At 43.2% G+C, this 23,804-nt stretch overlaps 1 protein-coding gene across 2 annotated transcripts in view; it reads left to right on the top strand.

The window, feature by feature from the left end:
- The window catches only part of LOC131593057 (synapsin-3-like), a 164,486-nt gene that overhangs the window by 138,632 nt on the left and 2,050 nt on the right, over positions 1-23,804 (top strand). For both annotated transcript variants that reach the window (XM_058865246.1, XM_058865248.1), the window contains 5 exons: positions 2,384-2,526; positions 7,802-7,876; positions 11,214-11,316; positions 17,276-17,410; positions 22,324-22,408. In XM_058865246.1, coding sequence (XP_058721229.1) covers positions 2,384-2,526; positions 7,802-7,876; positions 11,214-11,316; positions 17,276-17,410; positions 22,324-22,408 — 541 coding nt within the window. The remainder of the gene's footprint in view (positions 1-2,383; positions 2,527-7,801; positions 7,877-11,213; positions 11,317-17,275; positions 17,411-22,323; positions 22,409-23,804) is intronic.

Below are 23,804 nucleotides of genomic sequence, written 5' to 3'. Positions count from 1 at the left end.
GCTGTGATCTCCTACAAGGGGACTTCTGTGAGTTGCTTTCTCTGAAAAGTCCATGGGAAGTACTCTGGCACAGGCCAGGGAAGATGCCAAAGCTGTTTCCTGAGGGCTGTGCAGTGGTGTAGCACTGTGGGAGTCATCTTTATTTTTCTTTTCGTACTTTGTGTCCTTGGTGAGTTTCCCCTCTTTATTAACCCAGCCAAAAGTCCTCAGGCCCATTAGAGAGAACACTTTCAATTGCTTCCCTTCTCTTCTCATAGGGAAGGGGTGGTGGAGAGGAGGAAGAAATTCTTCCTTTCCATAGCATGCTGTATTTTTGAGGAAACATCACATTTAACAATGTTAAAGAGCTCCTTTCTAGCAATATCAATATGGTCTAATTCCAGTCTGGAGGGGGAAGCTGCATCCTTTCCTCTACTCTGGGTCAAATGTTCCTGAACTGAGGATGCAAACATTTCAGTTTGGGCCCAACGACATCTGTTGCACAAGCACAGTACTTTGTTTCAAATCCCACAAACATCCTTATTCCAAATAGGTCATTATATAATTTTGTATTTTCTCACTCCCAAAAGGGTCCAGGAGAGTATGTTGTAACATGGTCTCAGTGTCGCCTGCCCTTGCAGTCCCTCCTGTGATCATCTCATCTGGGTGCGATTCTCTTGCTTGATGTCATTCAGGCCAGAGCAGCTCTTATCAGTGCAACAAAAATACCCAGCTCCAACACAGCCTGCATTGTTCCCTCTGGTATTTTGCAAGTCCAGGCTCTGGGTTCCCTCTCCCATTTTCCCCGCTGCCTCCAGGGCATTCCTACCACCTCACCCTGCCCTGCACATCCCCACTCAGACAGAGAGGGAAACAACACAGCCTAGAGCAAGGCTGCTCCTCCTGGATGCCTTGTAATGGCTGCATTTACATATCCCCTTTTTATATATTTCCTTTTTTTATTTTATTTTATGGCACCCTCCCTTCCCACAGATGACTGTCATCACCTTCTGCTCCTTTCCTCAGCAGTTCCTGGATAGTGAGAGCACAGCCCTCACCACAGCAAAAGGGAGAAGGACTAGGGGTGTTTGGTGGTCAGTAATGGGAGAAGCAAAGATGAGTTAGTTCTCTTTCCTATTCCAGCATCTAGAAATGGTCATGGGTCAAACTGGTTGCATTTTTCACCTTCCCCACAACTGTTCAGTTTTCGAGAGCTTTTCTACAACAGGATGTGGCCAAATCTTTGGCCTGTGCATAAGCTGGCATTTACACAAACAATCTAAAGAGAGTAAAACAGGTTAGCAGCAAGCTTGTCCTCTGTTCCCTAGAGAAGATAGCTCCCATCCTCCCATGGTTGAAAGCAGATGCATGAAACCACTTGTTTGTTCTTTGCGAAGAAACACCAAATACCACTGCATGTGCCTCCTTCAGATGGCTCCACAGAGTCTGGCATCACCCTCCTTTAACACACAGTGACGCAGCTGGGAAACTCTTCCGGAGAAGAGACCGATGGATTGTCACCCATCAATGCATACTTTGCAAAGCAGGGTTGCAATGATGATTTTTATAATGATTATTGCATTATTTTATAATTATTATATCATTAGAACTTCTACTGTTTTGGTCATTCCTCATTTCACTTCTTTTTTATTAAGATACAGAGCATTTCTCATAACTGAATACAGATCTCTGAAAAGCCATCTTCTCAGAAAGACGGTAGCTCACAGGTCTCAACTGCTCTTTCCTTTCCAAGTGCAACTCAAGTCTAACATCCAACCAGCTGTCCTACCCACATTCCCATTGCCTCACACTCACACAAGTCTCCCCAAGAGTCACAAACTCCCCCAGAGACATCCTTTTCCTTCAGAGTTTTTGTCCAACCAAGAGACCTGCACAACTCCTCAAAGTCCTCAAAAAAATGTGAAATGCCAGGGAACTGAAGCCTACAGGTGGCAGACAACCAGCTCTCATGTTGATTTCCTGGAATTGGTTTTTATTTCCTGGCCACCCAAAATACTCTGTTTTTATCCATCATAATATGGGAAATAGCAGTTGTGAAGTTTGAATGAAGTAATACCTCTTAAAAGATTGAATATTTTTCTGAAGCATCCTGAAAGCAAAGAACATTAGCAAGAGCCACTTGGGCAAAGGTCTGGCTGCCTCCCTGGTGCCAGGTTTACAAGGACTGGTGCATGAGAAAGGAGAATGGGATGGATTTGCTCTGGGTTGGTTTGCTCTGGAAAACTTCTCTCTTTGAATCACAGAAGCCCTGCTCTGTCCTCAGCTGTGTCTGTGTGGGGTTTAACTGACATTGTGCTATTCAGATGCAGAGATGACTTCTGCTCACAAAGCATTCATGTTCTTTTTGCTCTTGTCTCTTTTTCCCTGGATTTTGATAATCAAGGTCAAAGTTGAGAACCAGCACGACTTCCGGGACATAGCCAGCATAGTAGCCATGGCTAAAACCTATGCCACCACCGAGCCATTCATTGACTCCAAATATGACATCCGAATCCAGAAAATTGGCAGCAACTACAAGGCTTACATGTGAGTGCATTGCTATGCCAGAGCGAGACGGGGAGGAGGCAGTGCTATGGATGTGATTGAGTCCGTGTCTGCTCTGGGCAGGAGTAGGTAGCTGATTTAATTTCCTTGAAGAATAACCCTGCTGTTCTCCTCCCACCTCTGAACCCAGATCCCTCATCCACCAATCATCTTCTCCATTAGTCACTGTCAGGTCATTGTTTCTGGAATGGAAATCCCTGTCTGTTTGTTTCTGAGATTGTTAGTTCCCACTAGTGACTGTGCTCAGCCATAATCTCTCCATCCTGTTGGTGAAGGACTCATTTCTCCAGCAAAATCCTCCAGCTCCAAGTACCCTCTAGTGGGAACTGAACCCACCCACTTGACACCTGGAGAAAAAAATTAAAGAGATTGAACTACCTGCAACTCCTGGAGTCCTACAGCTCCTCCAGGCCATAGGAGCAACCCATCCTGCAGCCCACAGCAGCACCCTATCCTCTCCCCAGCTTCAGATCACAGCACCACATCACACAGTGGCACAGAGCCCCAGGTACAAACAGGCTCAGCCAGGGCAGCACACAGTGTTTCTGTCGGCACTTTGCATGTGTGCTCCTTGACGCATACAAAGGAGGGAGAGGAGGTGAAACATTTCTGTGGGTGCCCCAAAGCTCCTCCCTGCCCTGTGGGATAGTGAGGGATGTAGCATGACAGCAATCTTCAACAATGGTATGTTTTAAAGTATTAAAAAGCATTCAGCCAAACTTCAGTAGTCACCACGCTCAGTTAGAGATGTTCCCACATGAGTCAGTGAGACACTTGTTTCTTACTACAAAGAAGTAAATGAAAAAAGCCACACAGCACAGCTTCTCCAGAAGCTCCTTGTCCAACCACAGGATTCTGAACAAGTAGTCTAGTACTCTGACAAGTAGTCAGCTCCAGCAGTACATTTTTCAGGTCACCAGATAAATTGCATATGTTACCTAACACCCACAACAATGTGACTTTTGGATCCAGGTTTACAAACCTCTAGGCCATAGTTCTAATGAAACATAGTTAAACAAGATAATCAAATGTATATAATCACATATTTTTCAGCTATAACTGCTTAAAATTCCCAGCTGGATTCCTGGCACAGAGATGTTTAAGAAAACTAAATAATGACTGAGTCACATTCTTAATGGGAAAGAAGGACATGTGGGACACTTGCCTATTTCATGTGATCTCAATGAAAGAAAATTTATTTTTAATTGAATCAGGTCAACAATAACACAGTTGCCTAATATTACATTAACATCTCAGAGAGTCTGACTCAAACTGGCCAAAGGAAAGAAGGTTTAAAATATCAATTAAAATTCCCTGTTCCTGCCAACACACCCAGCCTTGGCTCCAGAGCCCGCTCCCCAACTGCCTATAACGGAAACAAAGGCCAAGTTAGCCTGACCACACTCTCTCCTCACTTATTATTTGCACTCACCATGCACTCATCCAGAACAGGGATCAGAAATAATACCAGATGATTGAGAAAAGAAAGCAGTCACACTAAAACCTAATCCCACTTGGGACTATAGCTGCACAAACAATTGTTTGCTAAAGAAAAAATGTTTTCATGTGAAAACAGTCATGAACAGAGAGCACCTTAGTGAGAAATCAAGCTCATTAGCAAAGAAAGCAAACAGCAAGATTCAGCCAGTGACTTGCTAACCCAGGAGGTTGACTTAGATTGAGAGAGCCATTTATGGTTTTGAGCTTGGGACAGTGGTATAATCAGTCCCCACCAGGGACTGTTCCTTCTGCCCCAGCATTAGACAAAATAGGTTATTTCTATGGTATAAGTCCCTACTATGTCCAAGGACAGAGGTAGAAGCACCCAAAATAACAGAGCTCTCACTGGTGTCCCAAATAGGAAACTCCAAACCATTAGTCATGCTGGCAAATCTCAGCCTTAAAGGCAATTCCAGCATCTGCTGTAGCGTCATACTGACTTGCTTTGATCTGTGAGCTGTGGAATCTATCCAGTAATTTTATACCTTCACCCACACATATAGACTTTAAAAGCCCCTTTTCTTTTGAGAAAAGACTGCACTGAAATTCTCCAGAATATGTTTACTTTGCACCAAGCATCTGCCAGAGAGAGAATGCTGCAGGGTGAGTCATGCATTCCTCCCTGCCCCAGATGTTTGATGCACTTCCTTCCAGCCCATGACCCAAGGCTTCAGTTCAGTTTCCCATTGGCTTTAGTGCCATGACTCCTGATTTACACTGCTAACAAACTCCTACTTAGCCCGTACCTTGAGCCAGTCTCAAAACAGCAGATAAGCAGCATATGATACATGCCAAAAATTCCACCCAGTGTATTTGACTGCCATTATAATACTGGTGAAGAGAAAACATGAAAACAGCTCATGTTACAGGGGAAATTGGGGCAGAAATTATGCTTCCACACTCGCCCCAACTGGAGGCAAGCAGGGAGATAATTTCCAGTTAAGACTCATGAAATGTTGTTCACTTTGAATTAAGCCAGCAGCTACTGACTTTCAGGCATTCTGATATTCTTACCACCAGTTCTTAGTAAGAGGGTAATACACTTCCTTTGTAGTTTCATGAGTGGGAATTCTGACCGTGTCACCTCCAATGCAGTTCAGTGTGCTCTATAGGGGATGCCACATAACTGTGTCTAAACTAGAGCTACATATAGACTGAGATAGGACTCCAACAGCTTTTGATCTGCTCATTTATCCACTTCTCCTAAATAGTGCTGAAGGTGTCGTGGTCACAAATGTGTTTAAGCAACTGATCTCTAAAAGTCTGGGGTCCTTCTCTTTAAGATACTGATTGTACACTGTGTGGCCCCCTGATGTTTAGGATGGTCGGAAGCACTTTGACTTTCAGTCCCTAAGAGAAATGGGGTTTGAGACAGAACACCCTTGGGAAATTTTTTTTTTGGTCTTCAGTCTCCTTTTTCACTTTATACAATACAAAAAAGAAAATCGAAAAGGTCTGTGAGGAGAAGTTGGGGTCACTTGGTCTATTTAGCTAGGAGAACAGGAGGCTGAAGGGAGACCTCATCACAGTCTATAACTTCCTCATGAGGGGAAGAGGAGGGGCAGGCACTGATCTCTTCTCTCTGGTGCCCAGTGACAGGGCCCAAGGGAATGGCCTAAAGTTGTGTCAGAGGAGGTATAGGTTGGATATCAGGAAAAGGTTTTTCACCAGAGTGTAGTTGGGCACTGGAACAACTCACCAGGAAAGGTCACAGCACCAGCCTGACAGAGTTCAGTAAACATTTGGACAATGGTCTCAGGCACATGGTGTGACTCTTGGGGACAGTGCTGTGCAGGGCCAGAAGTTGGGCTGGATGATGATTCTTTTTGAGTCCCTTCTGACTCAGAATATGTAGTGATTCTGTAAGTTTGGGGGTACAGTTGACACCTGAACTGCTCAGACATGCTTGGAAGGGAGTGATCTTGACAGTGGCTGTGGTGTAGAGATTGGTGTCTGATCCAGTGGGCTTCAAATAAAACTCTTCAATTTCAAAACAGCAAGGTGCCATAACAGGAAAGTTAGGAATACAGCAGAGAGATATATTTTAAATCTTATGCCCAAAATTGGCTCAAGCTGGATAAGCATAAACAAGTCCAACAAATCAGCCCAACAGTTTGAGCAGAGTTCTTATGTTGGGAGCTTTCCCATGTCAAATTTCCTTGTAAAACTGTCAAGCTGTGGTTTCATTTTCTTTGGGACAACACAGCTGCTTACATTTGGTATTCCAGGTACATTTTCTAAGCACCAATGTCAAATCATCTTGTCACTAATGAGACTCCAGGAGTTCCCACCAGTACTAATGGGATTTTGGATGTCCTCTGCCACTGCAGGGCAATTTTCTGTAAAAAATAAATGTTAGCAAAGAGTGAGTCTTCCCATTGCAGGACTGAAAAATATAATCCTAAGAATCCCATATCAAAAGAGAAAGAAAGGCTGAGGACTGAACACTGACCTTACCCATCGAAGGGCTCATAACAATCCAAGCTTCAGGAGGAATCCATTCTTAGGAAGGAGGGCAGCAAAATAGATGCTGCATGAAGGCAACAGGCCCAAAAGACAACTATATGAAAACACAGCTATTGAACACAGTAGTCCTGCTCCTTTGGGCCCCCCAGTCCCACTCCATTCCTTTGAACATTCTTACAAAGACAATTTAAATTTCACAGCAACAAAACACACCAGTTTAGAGAATTGGAAAAAGCACTCCAGCATGTCTCTCACAAGAGTGTAGGGTAGTCAGCTATAATGATCCAAGTTTATAGTCTAGCAGGACATCAATATTACCACTGCTGAACATAGTTTTGCAAATTCAGTGTCTTTTGCACATGTTGCTGAAAATGTGAGAGAATCAGCAGAAAGGGCTCCCATGACCTCATGTTGAAGTGTTGGATCACACCTCATACCCCCCTCATAAATCTCTTCCTCAGCGTGGAGAGGCTTCCTGGATGTATTCTGTCAGCTTGTTGACTTGTCCTGGCTTGTACACTATGGAAGGGTTATCTGAAGTGTTGTCAGAGCAGGCTGTCCCATGTCTGCCTTGGGCCTAAGCTCAAGAAAAGGAAAATTTTCACCCCTGATCATGATGGTGAAACCCAGAATTTTCTAGCAACAGTACCTTTTATGGAAATTAACTATCAGTTGCAGCTAATGAAACTCCAAAGATTTTGAATTAAGAAATTCTCCAAGTCTGAACACAATGAGCCACCAACAGGTCAATGAAAAGTCAGTGAAAAGACAGTACGATAATATATTCTGTGACATCATTACCACTGAAATAAAATTTAAGTGGACACAGAAGTACAATTGAAATAAAATTTAGGTAGACCCAGAATATTAGAACTGATATTTTGTGACGCTGCTCAGCAAATATTTGCCTAGAGAGCTTCTGTTCCATTGATGGAGGATGCTACTCATTGCAGAACACAAGGGTGATTATCCTAGAGATCTTTCACACACATTTCAGCTCCCCTAGGTCTGATGTATAAAGAAAGAAAGTACTCACAGAGCCTGATGTGTGCTCAAGATTCCTTGGAGGTTTCTCTGCCTAAAATCCTCAGTTAGTTTTTCATGAGCCTGAACAACACATCCTGTATGGAGTGTTGTTCAGGAAGGATTTGGAAAGGCTTCTGGGAGGAAGAACCTCACCTCATCCCCTCCTGTACAAGCACAGAGTCAAGAATGAGGAGTACAGTATGCGGGAGGATGGGTCAGGAGTCTATTTTCATGTTCAGGTTATGTTTTTGGTTTGTTTTCCTAGGAGGACTTCCATCTCTGGAAACTGGAAGGCAAACACAGGTTCTGCGATGCTAGAACAGATTGCAATGACAGAGAGGTAAGGAAGAGTGTTTCAAGACAGTATTAGCTATTCTTGGGTTAGAAGGGAGGGATTGTACTTCCGACTTCGGTTAATTGAGAGAACTGGTAACTGAGGTCTCCTGGGAGGCTGGATAAAGACTTTAAAAGACCAAGTAGTTTCTTAAAAAAATACTAAGGACACAAAGGCAAGCTGTCCTATTTTGAAGAACAGACTGAAAGTACAGCTAGAAACCAGCGTTGCTAAATCATTAGATCTTTAGTGAATGTAACCACAGGAAACAAGACCAGCATGCTAGGTCAAGCACACCAGTACAAACATGTAGGGATAAAATCAGAAAGGTCAAAGCACAAAACATAAAGTAACATGAGGTTATTCTAAGTACATTACTAATGAGAGGCAGACACAGAAAAGAGTTTTTCTTCTCCTTAAGAGAGGAAAAAACTGTCAACTGAAGTGCTGAAAGCACTTTTTTGCTTTAGGCTCACAAAAGTGGTCAGTGTCTAAGCTAAGGTCTTCTCACTGTTGAACAGAGCAGAAAGAATTTCCTCATGCATCTTACAGACTAAAATTTGCAGATGCTACTTCCATGTATTCAAATCACTGTGATATTTGCTAATACTGCAACTCCCTGACACTGTGGACTCATGGTAACATGCTTTGCTGTAACTCTTATCCCACACAACTAACACTTGTTCTCATCACTTTTCTCCATCCCATCTAAGTAGATTATTAATAGATTTATAGAATCCATAGATTACATGTAGGCATTCATCCTTAATGAATTTAAGATTTTTTCAGATTATACTCCAGTTTGTCAGTTTCATGATTAATTCTGATTGTCCAGTTTTGGGCACCACAGTTGAAAAGAAAAAGCAAGGAGCTGGAGAAAGTCCAAAGGACAATAAAAGGAATGTTCAGAGAAAACCTAGTAAGGTGTTGAGTAAAACATGCAACAATTCTATGTACTTCTATGTAGTTTTCCACCTTTTTCAGTTAGCAGACCACTGATATTTTTCCAGTAGAGGTGTAGACTAAAGCACAATGAATCCCTGCCTGCAGTGCAGAGGTTCACTTTCCTTCATTTACTGTTACAGACCTGGAAGAAGTTGCCCACAAGTTGAACACCACTTCATCCTAAAGATGAAAAAAATAAAGAGCACAGGATCTTTAAATACAGGAGAGCCTGCTATATAAATATAGGCTTTTCTCATTAGTTACATTACAAATATAATACTGTAAGAAATAAATTATAGTTTAAAAGGTCCATTTGAACACTTTTTATAGTTTCTTAAAGTAAGGATAGCACAGCACAGAAATCTATTCTCTGAAAGGGATGGCAAATCTCTGTCCTCTTTCAGATCAGATTAAGGAAATCTCTCCTCTTGGGAACAGGATAGTTGTGCAGGCAATCATCCAAGGTCCCTTCTGCACCTTTAGTTCTGCAAAACAGGGAAGCCAAGCCCCAGATCAGATGCTGAAGGTGACTCTGGTAAGACCATAATAGTACTGTGGGAAGTGTTCATGATGATGCATCCTGGCTGTTTATAACACAGCTGAAGCTAGACACATGAAGGGTAGACATTACCTTATTGCAGTGTTGTAGGACTAAAACCCAGATTCCTGCCAGCCTGCAACACTGCATTTTGAAGATTATTTTGTTAATTGTACCACAATTAACCACTCCAGCTTTATTCAGCCATAAATGCAACAAACCCTGTTGAAATATATAAGTTGTCAGTACATTAAACAGGAATGTGCTCAAGTGCTCTGATGAGTAGGAGCAACCTGAAGTACCTACTGAACAGTAAGTACAAGGATTGAAATGCTCAGGTAATGCAGAAATGACAGTAAATCCTCTGAAAATGCAGCACCTGATGCATGTGCATAAATATGCTCTTCTTCCCGATAATGCTCCTATTACACCAGCAGCCCTGATGCTCCCAGCGCTCACCCGTGGCCAACAAACATGGAAGATGTGCAGCCATCAGAGTCTCTGGCATGAACAATAATTCTCTGAGCCTGGCTGCTGAGCCCAGACACCTAGAGATGGTCCTCAGGAACAGAGGTGGTTCCCACAATGGTGCCCCTGGGCCACAGCAGTGTGTGAGGGGTGCTCTCTGTGCCTCCTGCCTGACTCGTGCACCCCGTAATTCTCCTCTTCCTTATGCTACTGACTCCTCCTCAAACTCTCTCTTCCATGGGGGTCCAGGGTGAACACGCTTGGTCTCCTCATTATGGATAAAAGAGCACTGGTAGTCATATAAGTAATAATTTTTCTTCTTCCCAGAGACATCGTGTTCACACAAGTTGATCATTATATTGTCGAGCTATGGGGACTCTGGCTGGCTTCAAGGACGTAAATTTGTTCTTTAGCCAGAACAGCTCTTTCTCCAGTCCCTGTAGGGTCTGTGAAATGTCAGTGTTTTCATGAGACTGTGGCCTTCCCTCCCCTCTCTGCATCTTGTCATAGTCCTGCTTACAGATCTGCTGTTCTGAGATTATTATTTTTATTTAAATGGCCAGGACCACGGCACAGCTGCACAGGAAATAAAACCAGGCTGCCTCATTCCCTCCTCATTTGCACAGCGGGGGCATGTGGTCCCCCCATAATATGCTTCTTGTCATTCTCTCTCCTCCTCTGACTCCAGGATAGCTAAGGGGCCACCAGCTCACATTCCCATCCTGGGATGGATAGAGAAAAGTGTTGCAGCCTGAAGGTCTCCCTCCAACAAATAGTGCCTATTCCATGTGATGAGACTGCCTGACTAGGAGCAAAACCCAAGGGACAGAAGGAGGCCTGAGACTGTAAAAAGATAAAATTGAAAGTAAATTGTAACATGCAGGAGCTACTGCATTACAGATCAGAGAGGGGATGGCTACTCCTTGCTAAATTCAACATTCACTTTCTGATCCTATTCCAGTCCTAATGTCCAGGACATCTTATCAGGAGAAAGCTGCCTGCATAATGGAGGGCTTTCAGGCAAAGCCAATACAAACGCTGAGGGGCCAACACTACTGGGAGATTAAATGAGCTAAATATTTATAGCTTGGCTGAATGACAACCAACTGGAGATCTGATGTAAATACCAAGGAGGGAAAAAACCATTTTAAGGTGGCTTTGAGGGCAGGATTGAATCAATCTGAAATGAAGGGAAACTTTAGGCAAGATTCTTTTTTTTACTCCATCTCCTATGCAAGAGAGGGAGTCAAGGACCCAGCAAAGCACATGGAGGACGCCTTGTAATAAAGGCTCCCAAACTGCTTTGTGTTCCTATGGGCAGCAGGGTGGGTGGCTGGTTTTGGTGGGATACCCAAGGACAGCTAATACTAGGCCATGCTCTTGTTTCTGCAGGTACAGACTCTGGGCAGATGCCTGCGCAGAAATGTTTGGAGGTCTTGATATCTGCGCTGTCAAAGCTGTCCACAGCAAAGATGGAAAAGACTATATCATTGAGGTGAGAGTATGGGCAACCTGAATGTGAGTCTCCTTTGGGAAGTGTAGCTGCAGGCACTCTGCCTTGGAGCTCACATGCACCAATGTCTCGCATACCCCTGCACGCTCCTGCAGTCTCTGCTCCTCCGTGCCCACAGGCCACCCTCATAACACTGATATGTTAAGAACTGATTCAGAGCCCCAACCAAACTAGCACAAACAGAGCAAAATGTCAGGGTTGAAGTGTCTTCCTTTCTCAGTGTGGACTGTGAAAGGAAATGGAGAGCCACAGAGTGCTTGGACACCTCAGCTTTCCAGCAGATTATTCAGTTCATTAAAAATCTCAGTTTCTCTCTGAATGAACCTGTCTTTCTTCAGTCACTTTAAAGGGGACTTGCAAACAAAAATCCTAGCTGCACCTAAATAAAAAGAGGAAAATAAATTTTGAAAGTGTAGCAAAAGCTTCACAAGCAACCAGAGCAATTTGATTGAACAAAAAAGAAAGGTGTATTTTCTAAAATCTTTTGCCCAGACAGTGTTCACTACAGTAAGAGGCCATCAAGAAAAAGCACTACAAAGTTAGCATGGGTAATGTGTACTACAACATTTCGTATTCAGGGCTGGACAGACTGTGGCCTTGAGAGCTAAAGTTCAAGGTGCTCCTTCCCAGGCCAGGAGGCATATGGCAGTGGGGTATGACTCAAATCATCCTAACAGGGCAGAGAAAGAAAAGCTGGCTGGAAAATCAAAGTGGAAACTGAAGAGATTCCCTGGAGAAGAGACAATCCAGCAAGTAAGCAAGTGCCTCTGTCAGTATGTGACTTGAGGAGACACAACATCTGACCTGCTGTAAACTCCACCAACACAGGCCAGCTGAGGAAGACGAGCAGAGCCAGCCTATTGGCTTCATGCAGGGGTGCTGACACACTGGAAAGCTATGTGTGGGAGAGCAGTCCCACCCGCTGAGGGTTGGGATGCTGATGAGAACCACATGAGCCCTCCAGTGACTGCGCATTCCTGCATTGTGTATCTGCTCTCCCCAGGGAGGGGAGCAGTGACCTGTCAAAGGCCATGTGACAGAAGTGTGCTGCCAGCAACCAAACGCTGGCAAGCTTCTGTCTTTCCTGAATTGATGGGGCCAGGGCTAATGGGTCTGCTCCTGTGTGCAATTCATCAGCACCTAGAGGAGCATCTCCTAGAGAAGACTGTTTCCCTGCTGTGCAGTTTTAAATCTCTATGTCCCTGCAGCTGAGAAAGAAAGAGCAAGAAGGCAGCCTTGCTAGAGACAACTGTAAAGACATTTGGATTGCTTCCACACGTGGTTAGATGTGATATGTGGTTTTCCTATCCCTGCATATATTCTTGCACATAAGCCTATGTACGTGCACACACAGCTAGTTCTGGGCTTAAAGATTATAGGCCTCTGTCTGGGTGTGCCTCTGGGTTTTCACATCTGCCACTGTGTGTGACTGACTGGTGAAAAGCACATCCGTACCCTAACAGCCATCATCAGCTTGCACACGGAGAAATGCACGCTCATGCTCCTCTCTCTGTGAGCAAGGTAAGCAGCAGTGCATCTAATATGACACAAATCAGAAGAAACACAATATCATTTCAGATGGGTCGGGCTGAATTATCCCAGTGGAGAACCTGACTGAGCAGGCTTGATATACCAACATCTAGCAGGCATTCAGATGCCTGGCTGTTGGATGTTGTTGGGAAAGGAGTAGTGCAATATAAGGAGCAGAACAAAGCCAAACAGGCACCTTTTTATACAGATCTCAGGGAGATATTGACAAGTAACTAATTGCCTCCAGCCAACTTCCTAGGGTACTTTTCTTGGTCTGAAACTGATCCCTTGTTTTGCTTTTTTACTTTTGATAGTGGGAGAAAAAAAGTTATTTGACAGAGTGACAGTTGTATTTTCTTGGTAAGAGGGAACAGTGTGCTGTGACATTTTACAAGAATGCACACCCAAATGGGCTGAACAAACAAGGAATTTGCACAATGCAATTGCAGGCAGTAATTAATTTTCACAGTGCAAAGTAGTTCTTCAGGAAAGAGTCACAAAGAGGTAGTGATGGGCAGTTCTGTGAACTGAGACTTAGCGCAGTGGTTTGTTGCAAAAAAAATCAGATTAAGACAGATGAGTTATCAACAGCACAAGAGTAATCTTGCACACATGGTATTTGCTTTTACTTGAACTTCACCTCCTTTCCTTTTCCCATGACAAACAGTAGAATATGTTACATTTCTGTCTTCAAAGCCTTAGCACACTTACATACCATTTTCATGGCTCATATTGAAATATTGTGAATTTAACAGTAAATGCTGGTAATTCTTTTTTTCCTCTGCTTTAAAGAACTTTATCACTTTGAGGGAATATTCAACATAAGTAGTCAGCACTCAATCAGAATTCCTCAAAATAATGTAAATTCTCTACTGGTGCCAGCAGCCAGATTCTCAAAAGAGTTCAGGAACATGTATGGCTTAACAATCTCCCCTCTCCCTCTTTTTTTTTTTTTTTTGGTGTTTTTTTTGTTGTTGTTGTTTTGTTTTGTTTTGTAATCTAGCCCATTTCCACAACTCTGCTAAGATGAAAAATATGAAGCAAGTGAATGGCAAGCAAAATGGTCCATGTGATTTATTTTTTCACCTGGAAGAATAAGATAAGTCCTGGCTGCCATACAGCTAAGCTGTGTTACTAGACATGCTCCTTGCTGCCCTGCAAGGAGCCCTGCTCATCCCTTCAGCAGTGCCTATCATTTGTTTTGATTTGTCCAATCATTGGTTTCCTTCCTTCCTTCCTTCCTTCCTTCCTTCCTTCCTTCCTTCCTTCCTTCCTTCCTTCCTTCCTTCCTTCCTTCCTTCCTTCCTTCCTTCCTTCCTTCCTTCCTTCCTTCCTTCCTTCCTTCCTTCCTTCCTTCCTTCCTTCCTTCCTTCCTTCCTTCCTTCCTTCCTTCCTTCCTCCCTCCCTCCCTCCCTCCCTCCCTCCCTCCCTCCCTCCCTCCCTCCCTATCACCTAACACTCCAGTCTCACACATCAGAGTGTGAAAAACAAGCCCAGGTTTCAGCATCAGATAGGTTGATGACAGAGGGAGAACTAGGATGGTCTTTTCCTGAGACTCTTTGCCTGGGCACTTTTCCTTCACCCCTCATACAACTTATCAGGCAACAGCAGCTGCACCAGGGCAGCTACAAAGGCTGGGTCCATATGTGTTGTCATCTTCTTGCCTTGCCCAGCTGTTCTGTGATTGCCCAGGAAGGGATGAGTGCAATCTGTCTGTAATTCACATATTCCTCTCAGCCAGTTGATTTATTCAGTGTTAGCATTTGTATCTGCCCAGTTCCAGACTAATTTGCCCTTCCTGGAGGACAGGCAAGGTGACAGCTCATGATTCTTTTCAGTTCAGTGGCAACCAGCTGTGTCATTTTACCCACAGAAATCACCGCCATTGTCAAAGGCCTTCCCTTGTGCATGTGGTTGTTCACTCCTGTGTTTTGCTGTCTCCCACATCTCACCTTCCCCTGCCAGACACTGCACAGCAGATTGCCTCATCCCTGGTGCACCTTCCCTGGTTCAGGTGGAACCTGCTCCAGGGTTCACTCCCCCTGGTGCCTTTGGTTTATAAAGCACCAGCTTCTTCTTCAGCCACTGCAGCCGCAGAAGTAGGAAAAAGCCCTCCTTGAGATGGGAAAATCAGCTCTGGGGCTCTCAGCATAGGAAAAAGATGAACCTGTTGAAGCAGATTCAGAAGATGGTCATGAAGGTGATTAAAGTACTGGAGCGCTTCTCCTATGAAGACAGCTCCCAAAACAGCTGTGGTTGTTCAGCCTGGAGAAGAGAAGGATCTGGAAAGATCTTATAACACCTTCCAGAATGTAAAGGGGGTCCGTAAGAAAGGGACAAACCTTTTAGCAGGGCGTGTTGCAACAGGACAAATGATAATGATTTTAAACTAAAAAAAAAGAGGATTATTTTATATATATAATTTAGACTATATATAAGGAAGACACTTTTTAGAGTGCAGATAGTGGTGGATGCCCCATGTGTGGAGACATTCAGGTTGGATGGGGCCCGAGAGTAAGCTGATCTAGCTGAAGATGTCTTTGCTCATAGCAGGGGTATTGGACTGGATGGCCTTTAAAGCCTCCTTCCAGCCCAAGCCATTCTACGAGTCTATGAAAAGTGGCTTTGAGCAGAGCCGGTGACTCCCAAGGGGGCGGGAGCCGGGAGCGCGGCTCGCTTGGCTCTCGGCAGGGTAAGGGCATCATCTAGTGGTCGGTCACATTGCATCATCTAGTGGTCACACTGCATCATCTAGTGGTCACACTGCATCATCTAGAGGTCACACTGCATCATCTAGTGGTCACACGGGCCCCTCGTACCGCGCCGTGCGGGGACACGGCAGACCGCTTCTCTCTGGGGAACTGTAATTGCCGCATTCCCTTTTAAGACAGGAGTGGAGAAGAGGGAAACCTGCGCAGGGACCTCGGAGAGGACCCCCAGGAGTCCCTGGCTAGTGAGACCCAGGTGGGAACTGGCCATTCCCTGACATTGTTAGGAAGCATCACATTCCTCACCTCATTTCTCAACGGAAGAACAGCTAAGTGGACAGTGGAAGGAGAAGCCACCTTGTGTATTTTGCCAAACACTAGCATATAATTTTCTAACCTTCTCCTTTTGCCCCCTGGGCCAAGTAGGCCATGGATATAAACATCAACCCCCTTTCCATGTGTACCATAGTTAAAACTTTCTAGGTAGCTTTCCTAGTGTTCATAGAAGACATCTATAGAAATTAAACAAAACCATTATTCTGCAAGAAAAGAGCAGAATACAAACTCAGTGAACTCATCTCACTGATCTTCTCTACTTTGAATCTAAAAAAAGGGGGTGCAAAATTTTCCATTTCCCTCCAAGAGTGTACTCTTGCAGCCTTGCCAGGGTGGAGTGCACTTCCGATTGTTATCTGAGCATGAGTCAGTGCCTTTCTTGAGCAATTCAACCTTCAACTTTGCATTTCCAGGGATTTTAATGTTTGCTTTAAAAATAAATGCAAAATAAAATAAACTCTTCCAACCCTGATATTTTGGTACTATTATATTTACTCCAGCTGAATCTTAACTTCATCAGAGTACAGTTCTTCCTGTGGGATTTAGCTAATGTTTGCAAAACACTTGATTTATGATGAACTGTTGAAAATCATGTTCAGGGCTGCTACACAGCTGAGGGTCTGCTGTGCTTTTAGTATTATTTTTGTGAGGCTATTTCTTACCTCAAAGACCCTTTGACAGTTTTCCTTCCCCCATCCCCACAGTTCTGCTTCCCAGTTTTCCCCAGTAGATTTGTAGAACTTGCTTGGGAAGCAGTTGTATCACAGCATTATCAAGAAGACAAGCAGAGACCAAGTTTATTTTCCTGCACTTGGTGCTGGTTTGGTGACATCCTATTCATTACACATCTGTGGTATTTATTTTCCCTCTCAGGGTGCAGTGCTTTGTGTTCATTAATCCCAAATGTTTCCTGGTTTCCTCCAGTCCCTGTTGCTCTCATCTCCTCAGGCTGCAGTACGTGTTGTTTCTCTTCTCCTGTGACCCTTTAAGTTGCAATGTGACCCCCAAACACTGTGGGACAATGCCAGCGAGACCTTATCCATCAGCAGTATCTCCTCAGGACATGTGAAGGAGAAAATTTGTATGAAGTCAATTTAGAAAGCTTCCAGCCACCAGAAGTCTTGCCTTGGCTTGTAAGTTGTGAAGGGAAGGAAGATGAAGAGTTGGGGGAAGTACATTTCCGAAAAACCCTAAGTGAAATCCCACACCTGGAAAAATCAAGCATGTTTTCAGCATGAGGAAAGTGGTGACTATAGGTATTGGCAAGGATGTGGAGACAAAACAGGTTAACGTAAGAGGTGAGCTGAAACAGGCGTCTGCCAGCAGGAAACCTCCATACTAACTGTTGTTTTTGCCTCCTGTGGCAGGTGATGGACAGCTCAATGCCCCTGATTGGGGAGCACATAGAAGAGGACAGACAACTTATAGCTGATCTGGTTGTTTCCAAAATGACTCAGCTTGTCGTCGCTGCTGGATCTACGCCGTCACCACTGAGGCCTTGGGTATGACAGGAGATTTGTGACCAAGTTATTTCCCTGAATTTCTTCCTTTCTCTCTCCTCACTGTGTCAGACATCAGAGAGTTGAGCAGTCCCATATGGGAGTGTATTGGATAGACTGATTCCTGCTCTTCCAAAGGAGACTCTCACAGGCTCTTTGAAGTGGGCACCCCTAAGGAACATATCTCTCTCCCTTACTCTCCTTCCAGATAAATATGGCATCACACCAGTAGCATGAACATGCATCTAGACATTCTGACTTGCTAAATTCATTGATTCACATTGAACATGGGCATTTTTAGAGGTTCTTCTAATGCCCAGTTTAATTTCTGTCTAACACCATCCCTCAGGATAGGTTTCATTCTGTTTTTTGCATCCCTGTTCTGCTTTCAAGAACAGAAAGCGGGAATCTCCAGCAAGACTTGTTCCATTCCTAACTGCAGTTTCTACTTCAGAGCTGTCCTCTGCCACCTTCATCAGGGGGAGGCTTTATTAATGCTGAATGCATATAAGAACCTGTTAATTTTGCATTTAAACTGACTCCTTAGGTCTTCTTGTGTACATCCATTTTGAGTATCAAATGCATCTAATTTTACTGCCACATTTCCCAGGGGCAGTTCTATATAAATGAAACACCCCAGAACATAACCTGAGTATTCAGGTGTACCTGCTACGCTTCCTTCAGTATCTAACGGAGAGTCAAGTGTGAAGCGTCATTTGAGGACAACAGATCTGTATAACAGAAGAGACAAGAGAGTAAAAAGGCTGAGGCCAAAACTGAAAACAACACACTGGTACAATTTTCATTTCCACTTGAGACAAAAAAAAATGGGATAAGGCACTTTATGGTGCTCTGCCTGTGTCATATAACAGTCCACTCCTGCTAAACCAGGTCCCAGCATGAAGGGTATTCAGGGTAACTTCAAGTTTTACCTAGAGTGAAGGTGTAAACATTTAATAGACACTGGAAATGCTTTGAGGCAGGGAAAGTGGTACAGAAGAGATAGCATTTACAAAGTGGAATTCAGAACTACCTTTTGAAATAGCCAAGATATAGAGTGTATGAACTAAGAGCAAAGGGCAAGCCAACAGAAACTGAGAACATGGACAGATGCATCTGTTTTCCATGTCTGTAATATACTGATACAGGATTGGATTGGATTACAGCAGACCTAAATTAAGGCCAAAACAAGAACAAAACAAATCTTGAAGGGATAGGATGTCAAATAGAAGAGTCAAACAAGAAAAGGGATATCAGGAATAAAACCTAGAAATACCTGTATCTATAATCAAGAAAACTAAACCCACAAATATGTCAACTAGAGTGTTTTACTATGGAGAAGGAGTTTGATGCCACAAACATCACAAAAATTGTACATGCTACATTACTAATATAATGTTAGAACACTTAGAAGTGTCTAGAGAGAAATAATTAAATATGAGGCTGGTGAGATGCAGACCTAGAGATGCAGATGAAGACTTCCACAGAAGGAATACAAGGAGCAATTCTGAATATAAAGACAGCAGTAATGAATACATAGAAGTATGAATCCCTGGATATCCTATGGGTATGAATAGAATACCTATACATATTATTGGACTCTCTGTACTAGCCTCTGGGTTGAGAAAAAGTGGGAAATTATAAAACTGAGTGCACAGAATTTACAGAGATGGAAAAGTAACAAGTCACAACAATGTGAGGCTTCAGCTGTCAAGAAACAAGTCAAATATCAAGTGGGACAGCAATCCAGAGGGAGGTAAAAACACCTTGACTTTGCCATAAGAAACATCCAGGTACAAATTCAGATAGTGAGTGTGTACCATTAGATTTAATGTCCAAGGGAAAAATGTGATATCAAAAAGTAAGTATGACCACAAGCGTGAGAAAAGAAAATTAATCAACTCCTTAGCAGTAAAACTGTACTGATGCTATTTTGAGAGACCATTGTTTTCCAGAATGCATACATACATTTCTGACCTGCTCCTGAACCAAGAATGTGAGAAATAAACTTGTAGAGTTAAATGACAAAAAGAACATTTAAGACAAATGAGGGGAAAAAATCTTTCAAATTTGGAAATCTGAGATTTAAGAGGACCTTTATGTGGCAACATACAAGTAATAAAAGGAAATGTAAAAAGGAGAGAAATTAATTTTGAGGAGCAGATAGAGGAAAGAATGAAACAAGCTCTTTGAATTCATCAGAAAATGGAACCCTAACAAACAATTGGTGGGCTCTATGGATCATCCAAAGTTAGGGGAGGAAAAGAAGACAACAGGGATAGCATTGTGACGCTAGTAAATGTAATTGCTGAAAGTGGGGAACTTCTTTACCTCGTTATAGTTTTACCTGATCAGAATGACACAGAAAAGAATAAAAGCAGTTATTAAATCAGTGATGACTGATATTTTAAAAAAAATTATTAAGCCCCCAACTCCAGATGGCCACATGCAATGAACTGAATTTGGGAAGAGACTAAGCTGCCAAAAAAACCTGTATTATCATTAGAAATAGTTGCTTCTCCAGAGGACTGGTGTACAAAAATACAAACTATGTGGCTTGAAAGCTGTAAGAGCAATGCAGAAAAATTTAGATAAGTTATAGACTTTATGAATTTTCTCAAATGATAATTTAAAGAAGAACACAAAAGAATAAATAAATCAGCAGAAACCATAGCTAAGGGCATTTACCACATGAATTTTTTTGCGAAGAAAAAATGTTCCATTAATTTCCTTTCGATTCTTTTCCTTTTATTTCTCTGGGAATTCTTTCATGAAGTGGTAGATAACAGGCAATCGGTCAGAATGATGTAGCTAGTCAAAAAGCTTTAGGCAAGGTAACAGGCAAGCTACAAAAGAAAGCATGGAGGGGCTAAAAGGTAAAGTTTTATTGTGTAGTAAAAGCTAACCTCAGATATCGATATCAGAAATTTTAATTCTTGCAAACAGTTAACAGAGGAGATACTTCAAGGATACTGAGCCAGACCATGTTGATAAATGTTGAGCCTAGGACAGGAAAAGATGTTAATGAGAAGTTTGCTTCAACATGAAACACTGTCGCATGGCTATACTGTGGCTCTGTCCTCGCCTCTCTGACCCACCACCAGACTTTCCCTTCACTGTTTCTCTTCCAAATGCAGAAGACCTTGGGCTGGCCCTCACCCCTTCATCTCTCAGCCTCAAAAACCTGATTTTCCTTTATCTCTGAGATGCTTTGGTTGACTGTAGGGAGAGGCTGTAGAGGTGAATATGAGATTTAATTCCTTTTCTTTTCCTGGTCGAATCAAGACATCTCACAGCATTAGAACAGTCAATTTACATCAACACTAAGGCAAGGTTTAGTTCCCAAACTATGTAGGGCTAGAAGCCGTGACTGGAAAATTCCCAGATTTTCCTTCCCCACAATTTGCAAGTCCCAGATAAACAATGCAAAAGATGGGATGGCAACTTCATCACGTTTATGTTAGTCACTTGAAACTAATTTCAATGCTTCCAACTATGAAGCATTTCTTCCCATTTCCAGAATCACTTAGCTCATTCTCCTGACCTTTCAGGAGCCTTGAAGACCCTTTTATCATGATGTTCTGCATGTAAATAATCCAGCATGTACCAGCCTATCTGTCTCCAGCTACCCTGATTTTCATAAACAATTTTGTGTAATAGGCTTACTCAGACTTTTGTTAACTTTGCACCAGCCCTTTGTGCAGCAGCTCTGCATTGCTTAATCTGTTTATTAAAATATCTGTCAAAAAGACTAAACAGCGAGAGAGAAGAAAGAGCAGATGGCACCAAATTATTTGCGGTAGTCAGGACCAGGGATGGCAGTGAAGAACATCTGACAGAGCTATGTATGTTCAGTCACCACAACAGCAAATGAAACTCCATATGGGAGACTGAAGGCTAAACTAAGCTGGGGGTAGAGAGAGGGAGAGCATAAACAATGTGCAGAACTTTCAAGTGGCACCAGCCATTCCCTTGAGAAGTACTTTGTCGCATACAGGCTAATGAAAACCATTGCTCAGCCTATGGTTGTGTTGACAAGGGAAAAGCAGGAAATTAGGATGCAGGAAAAATGAACTGGCAATGTATACAGAGAACCCAGATATTGCTTCATCTGGAAAAATGTAAGCAGACCCATCTCTGGCATCTGCAGGAGAAATTACAAAGCTGGGAAAGAGAAGTTGGTGATGAAAACAATCAGGGGCTTGGAAATATTCCCATGGAGGGACTGGAGGGACTCTAAAGTCTCTTGGCTGTAGAAAGGAGGTGAATGAGAGAGAGGGCAGTGAAGGTTTACAAAATAATGAATGGCCTAGCATGGGCAGGTTGTGAAAGCTAGTTTCAAAACTCAGAACAAAGCAACACACACAAAAAATGGGAAAGACAGTGAGGCTGAAAGTTGAGCAAGACTCAAAAGGGTCTGGATGTAAATATCAAAATAAATATCTGGAACTGTTGCAAAGACTTTGTAGAGCAGATAATAAGCTTCATGTTTCAGGGCTGAAGCTGGCCCATGCTTATTAGCAATCAAGAGGAGATCCCTTAGGGTACAGAGATGATTACTCCATAGACATTTCCATGGTTCATCCCTCCTTCCTTCAGAACATCTGGTGCTGGCAACTGTCCAAAATGGGAGATGGGACTAAGAGACCCCCTCGGGCCAGATACATTTGGTAATTCCTGATTGCCTAAAAAAGCATTCTAAATTGTAACTTCATTGTTATTCCCTGTGAGCAAACAACTTTGATGCTCTTTTTTACTCACCTCTCCATTTTAGCCCCATGAGATTTTACCAGCCAGATGCTGCATGTGTGTGAATGTGTATTTAAGGAACACTTCATGACTCTACAGTTCCTGTATTACCTCAGGGCTTCTCTTTGGGGACTCTGTATTAACTGGATTGGCTTTTTTCCCTCTAGCCTCCACAAGTTCAGCCTGTGTCAATGAAATCTCAGATTGGACCTCCACTTGGACAACTGTCACAACCACGGCCTCCTCCACAAGGTACAGTTCTCTGATTCCCATGACAGTGATGACTCTGAGTCCTATCAGTTTGCCTTCTAAATAAAAGGTATCAGGATAAAGGTTTTGCTCATTTTCCAACTCACTGCCAAGAAGGCAGCATATTCAGTGTACTATTAAAGCAGATACTGTCATACTCCACACCAGCTCAGAAAGTGGGATGAAAATTCAATATAGATCCAGTTGATACCACTGGTAGGACTTGACTCAGCAAAACAAGGCCACTCAGACTGGCACTGGAGCAGGATTCTGGGCACAGAGTATATTGTGTTTGCACAAGAGTAGAGGAGTGATGAAAAGATGCTAGTGTTGTCAGGCTTGGAACAGATCAACAACACCAGTGTTGCGATGCCAGAATCCTCAGTCCATCTGTCCAGGAGTTCCCATGTCACCAAGAGCACACCCCAAGCTCCTCCTGACAGCAGAAATATGTTTGACATATATGGCTTGGTCAGAAAAACAGCTTTGGCTTATCGTCCTGATGTGCACTGAGGTGATGAAGCATAGGGCTGCCCTATAGGTAGCCAGATCACACCATCCACTCAATTCACATAACTGATTAGACCATCATTTTTGCCACCTTTCCTTCCTTTCTCCATTTCAACCTTCTATCAAATTAACACCTGCCTTTAATTATCTTTTCCTCATTGGTAACAGTTTTGCTGCATCCAAAATTTAGCATTTCTGATTCCAAACACATCTATGTAATCTTGGCATTCCATACTATTACTGATAGGAGCTGTTGGCCTTGCGTGATATTACTCCCCATCTGTCTCCAGTACTCCCCTTCAATTCTCTGTAAAACTTTTTCTCGCATAACTCCCCTGATCACCTGTGAAATCCAGCCAGACTTCACAACACTACTTGCAACTTTTGTCAGGTTTCTCATAGTATTATCCATCATGCCCAGCAACTTCTCATGTCATGTCCAATTGTTTTCCACATCCTCTTCAGTTCTGAGAGTCTGCTACCAAAGCAACTGAAGGCGCCTGGTGATGGTTCTGGACCAGAGGTATGGATAGTGATAGGATGGAATGTCTCACATCAAATTGCTGGCCTGTGAAGGGACTGCTTGACACAAACCAGCAGGGTCAGCTTACATTCCCACAGAGCTGGTTCTCCAGTGACTCTTCCTTCCCCAAGCAAGAAGTGCTCACCAAGGATAAGAAACACCAGACACATGAAGGGCAAGGCAGGTTGAAGTGACTCCCTTTGGGGAGAGTGGAGGGACTTCTGTATTGCTGAAGAAGGTAGAGAAATGGACAACTCTAGAGAGGAGGGCATGAGACCAATTTTAGGCCTGTAAGAGAGAATTTGCCATATTCTTCTCCATGAAGCTACTATGAGGAGTCTTTCTTCTTAGCAAAACCCATCCTTC

This window comes from Poecile atricapillus, chromosome Z (genome assembly GCF_030490865.1).
Source record: "Poecile atricapillus isolate bPoeAtr1 chromosome Z, bPoeAtr1.hap1, whole genome shotgun sequence".
In the NCBI taxonomy this organism is placed as follows: domain Eukaryota; kingdom Metazoa; phylum Chordata; class Aves; order Passeriformes; family Paridae; genus Poecile; species Poecile atricapillus.
This window is presented reverse-complemented; position numbering and strand designations above follow the sequence as displayed.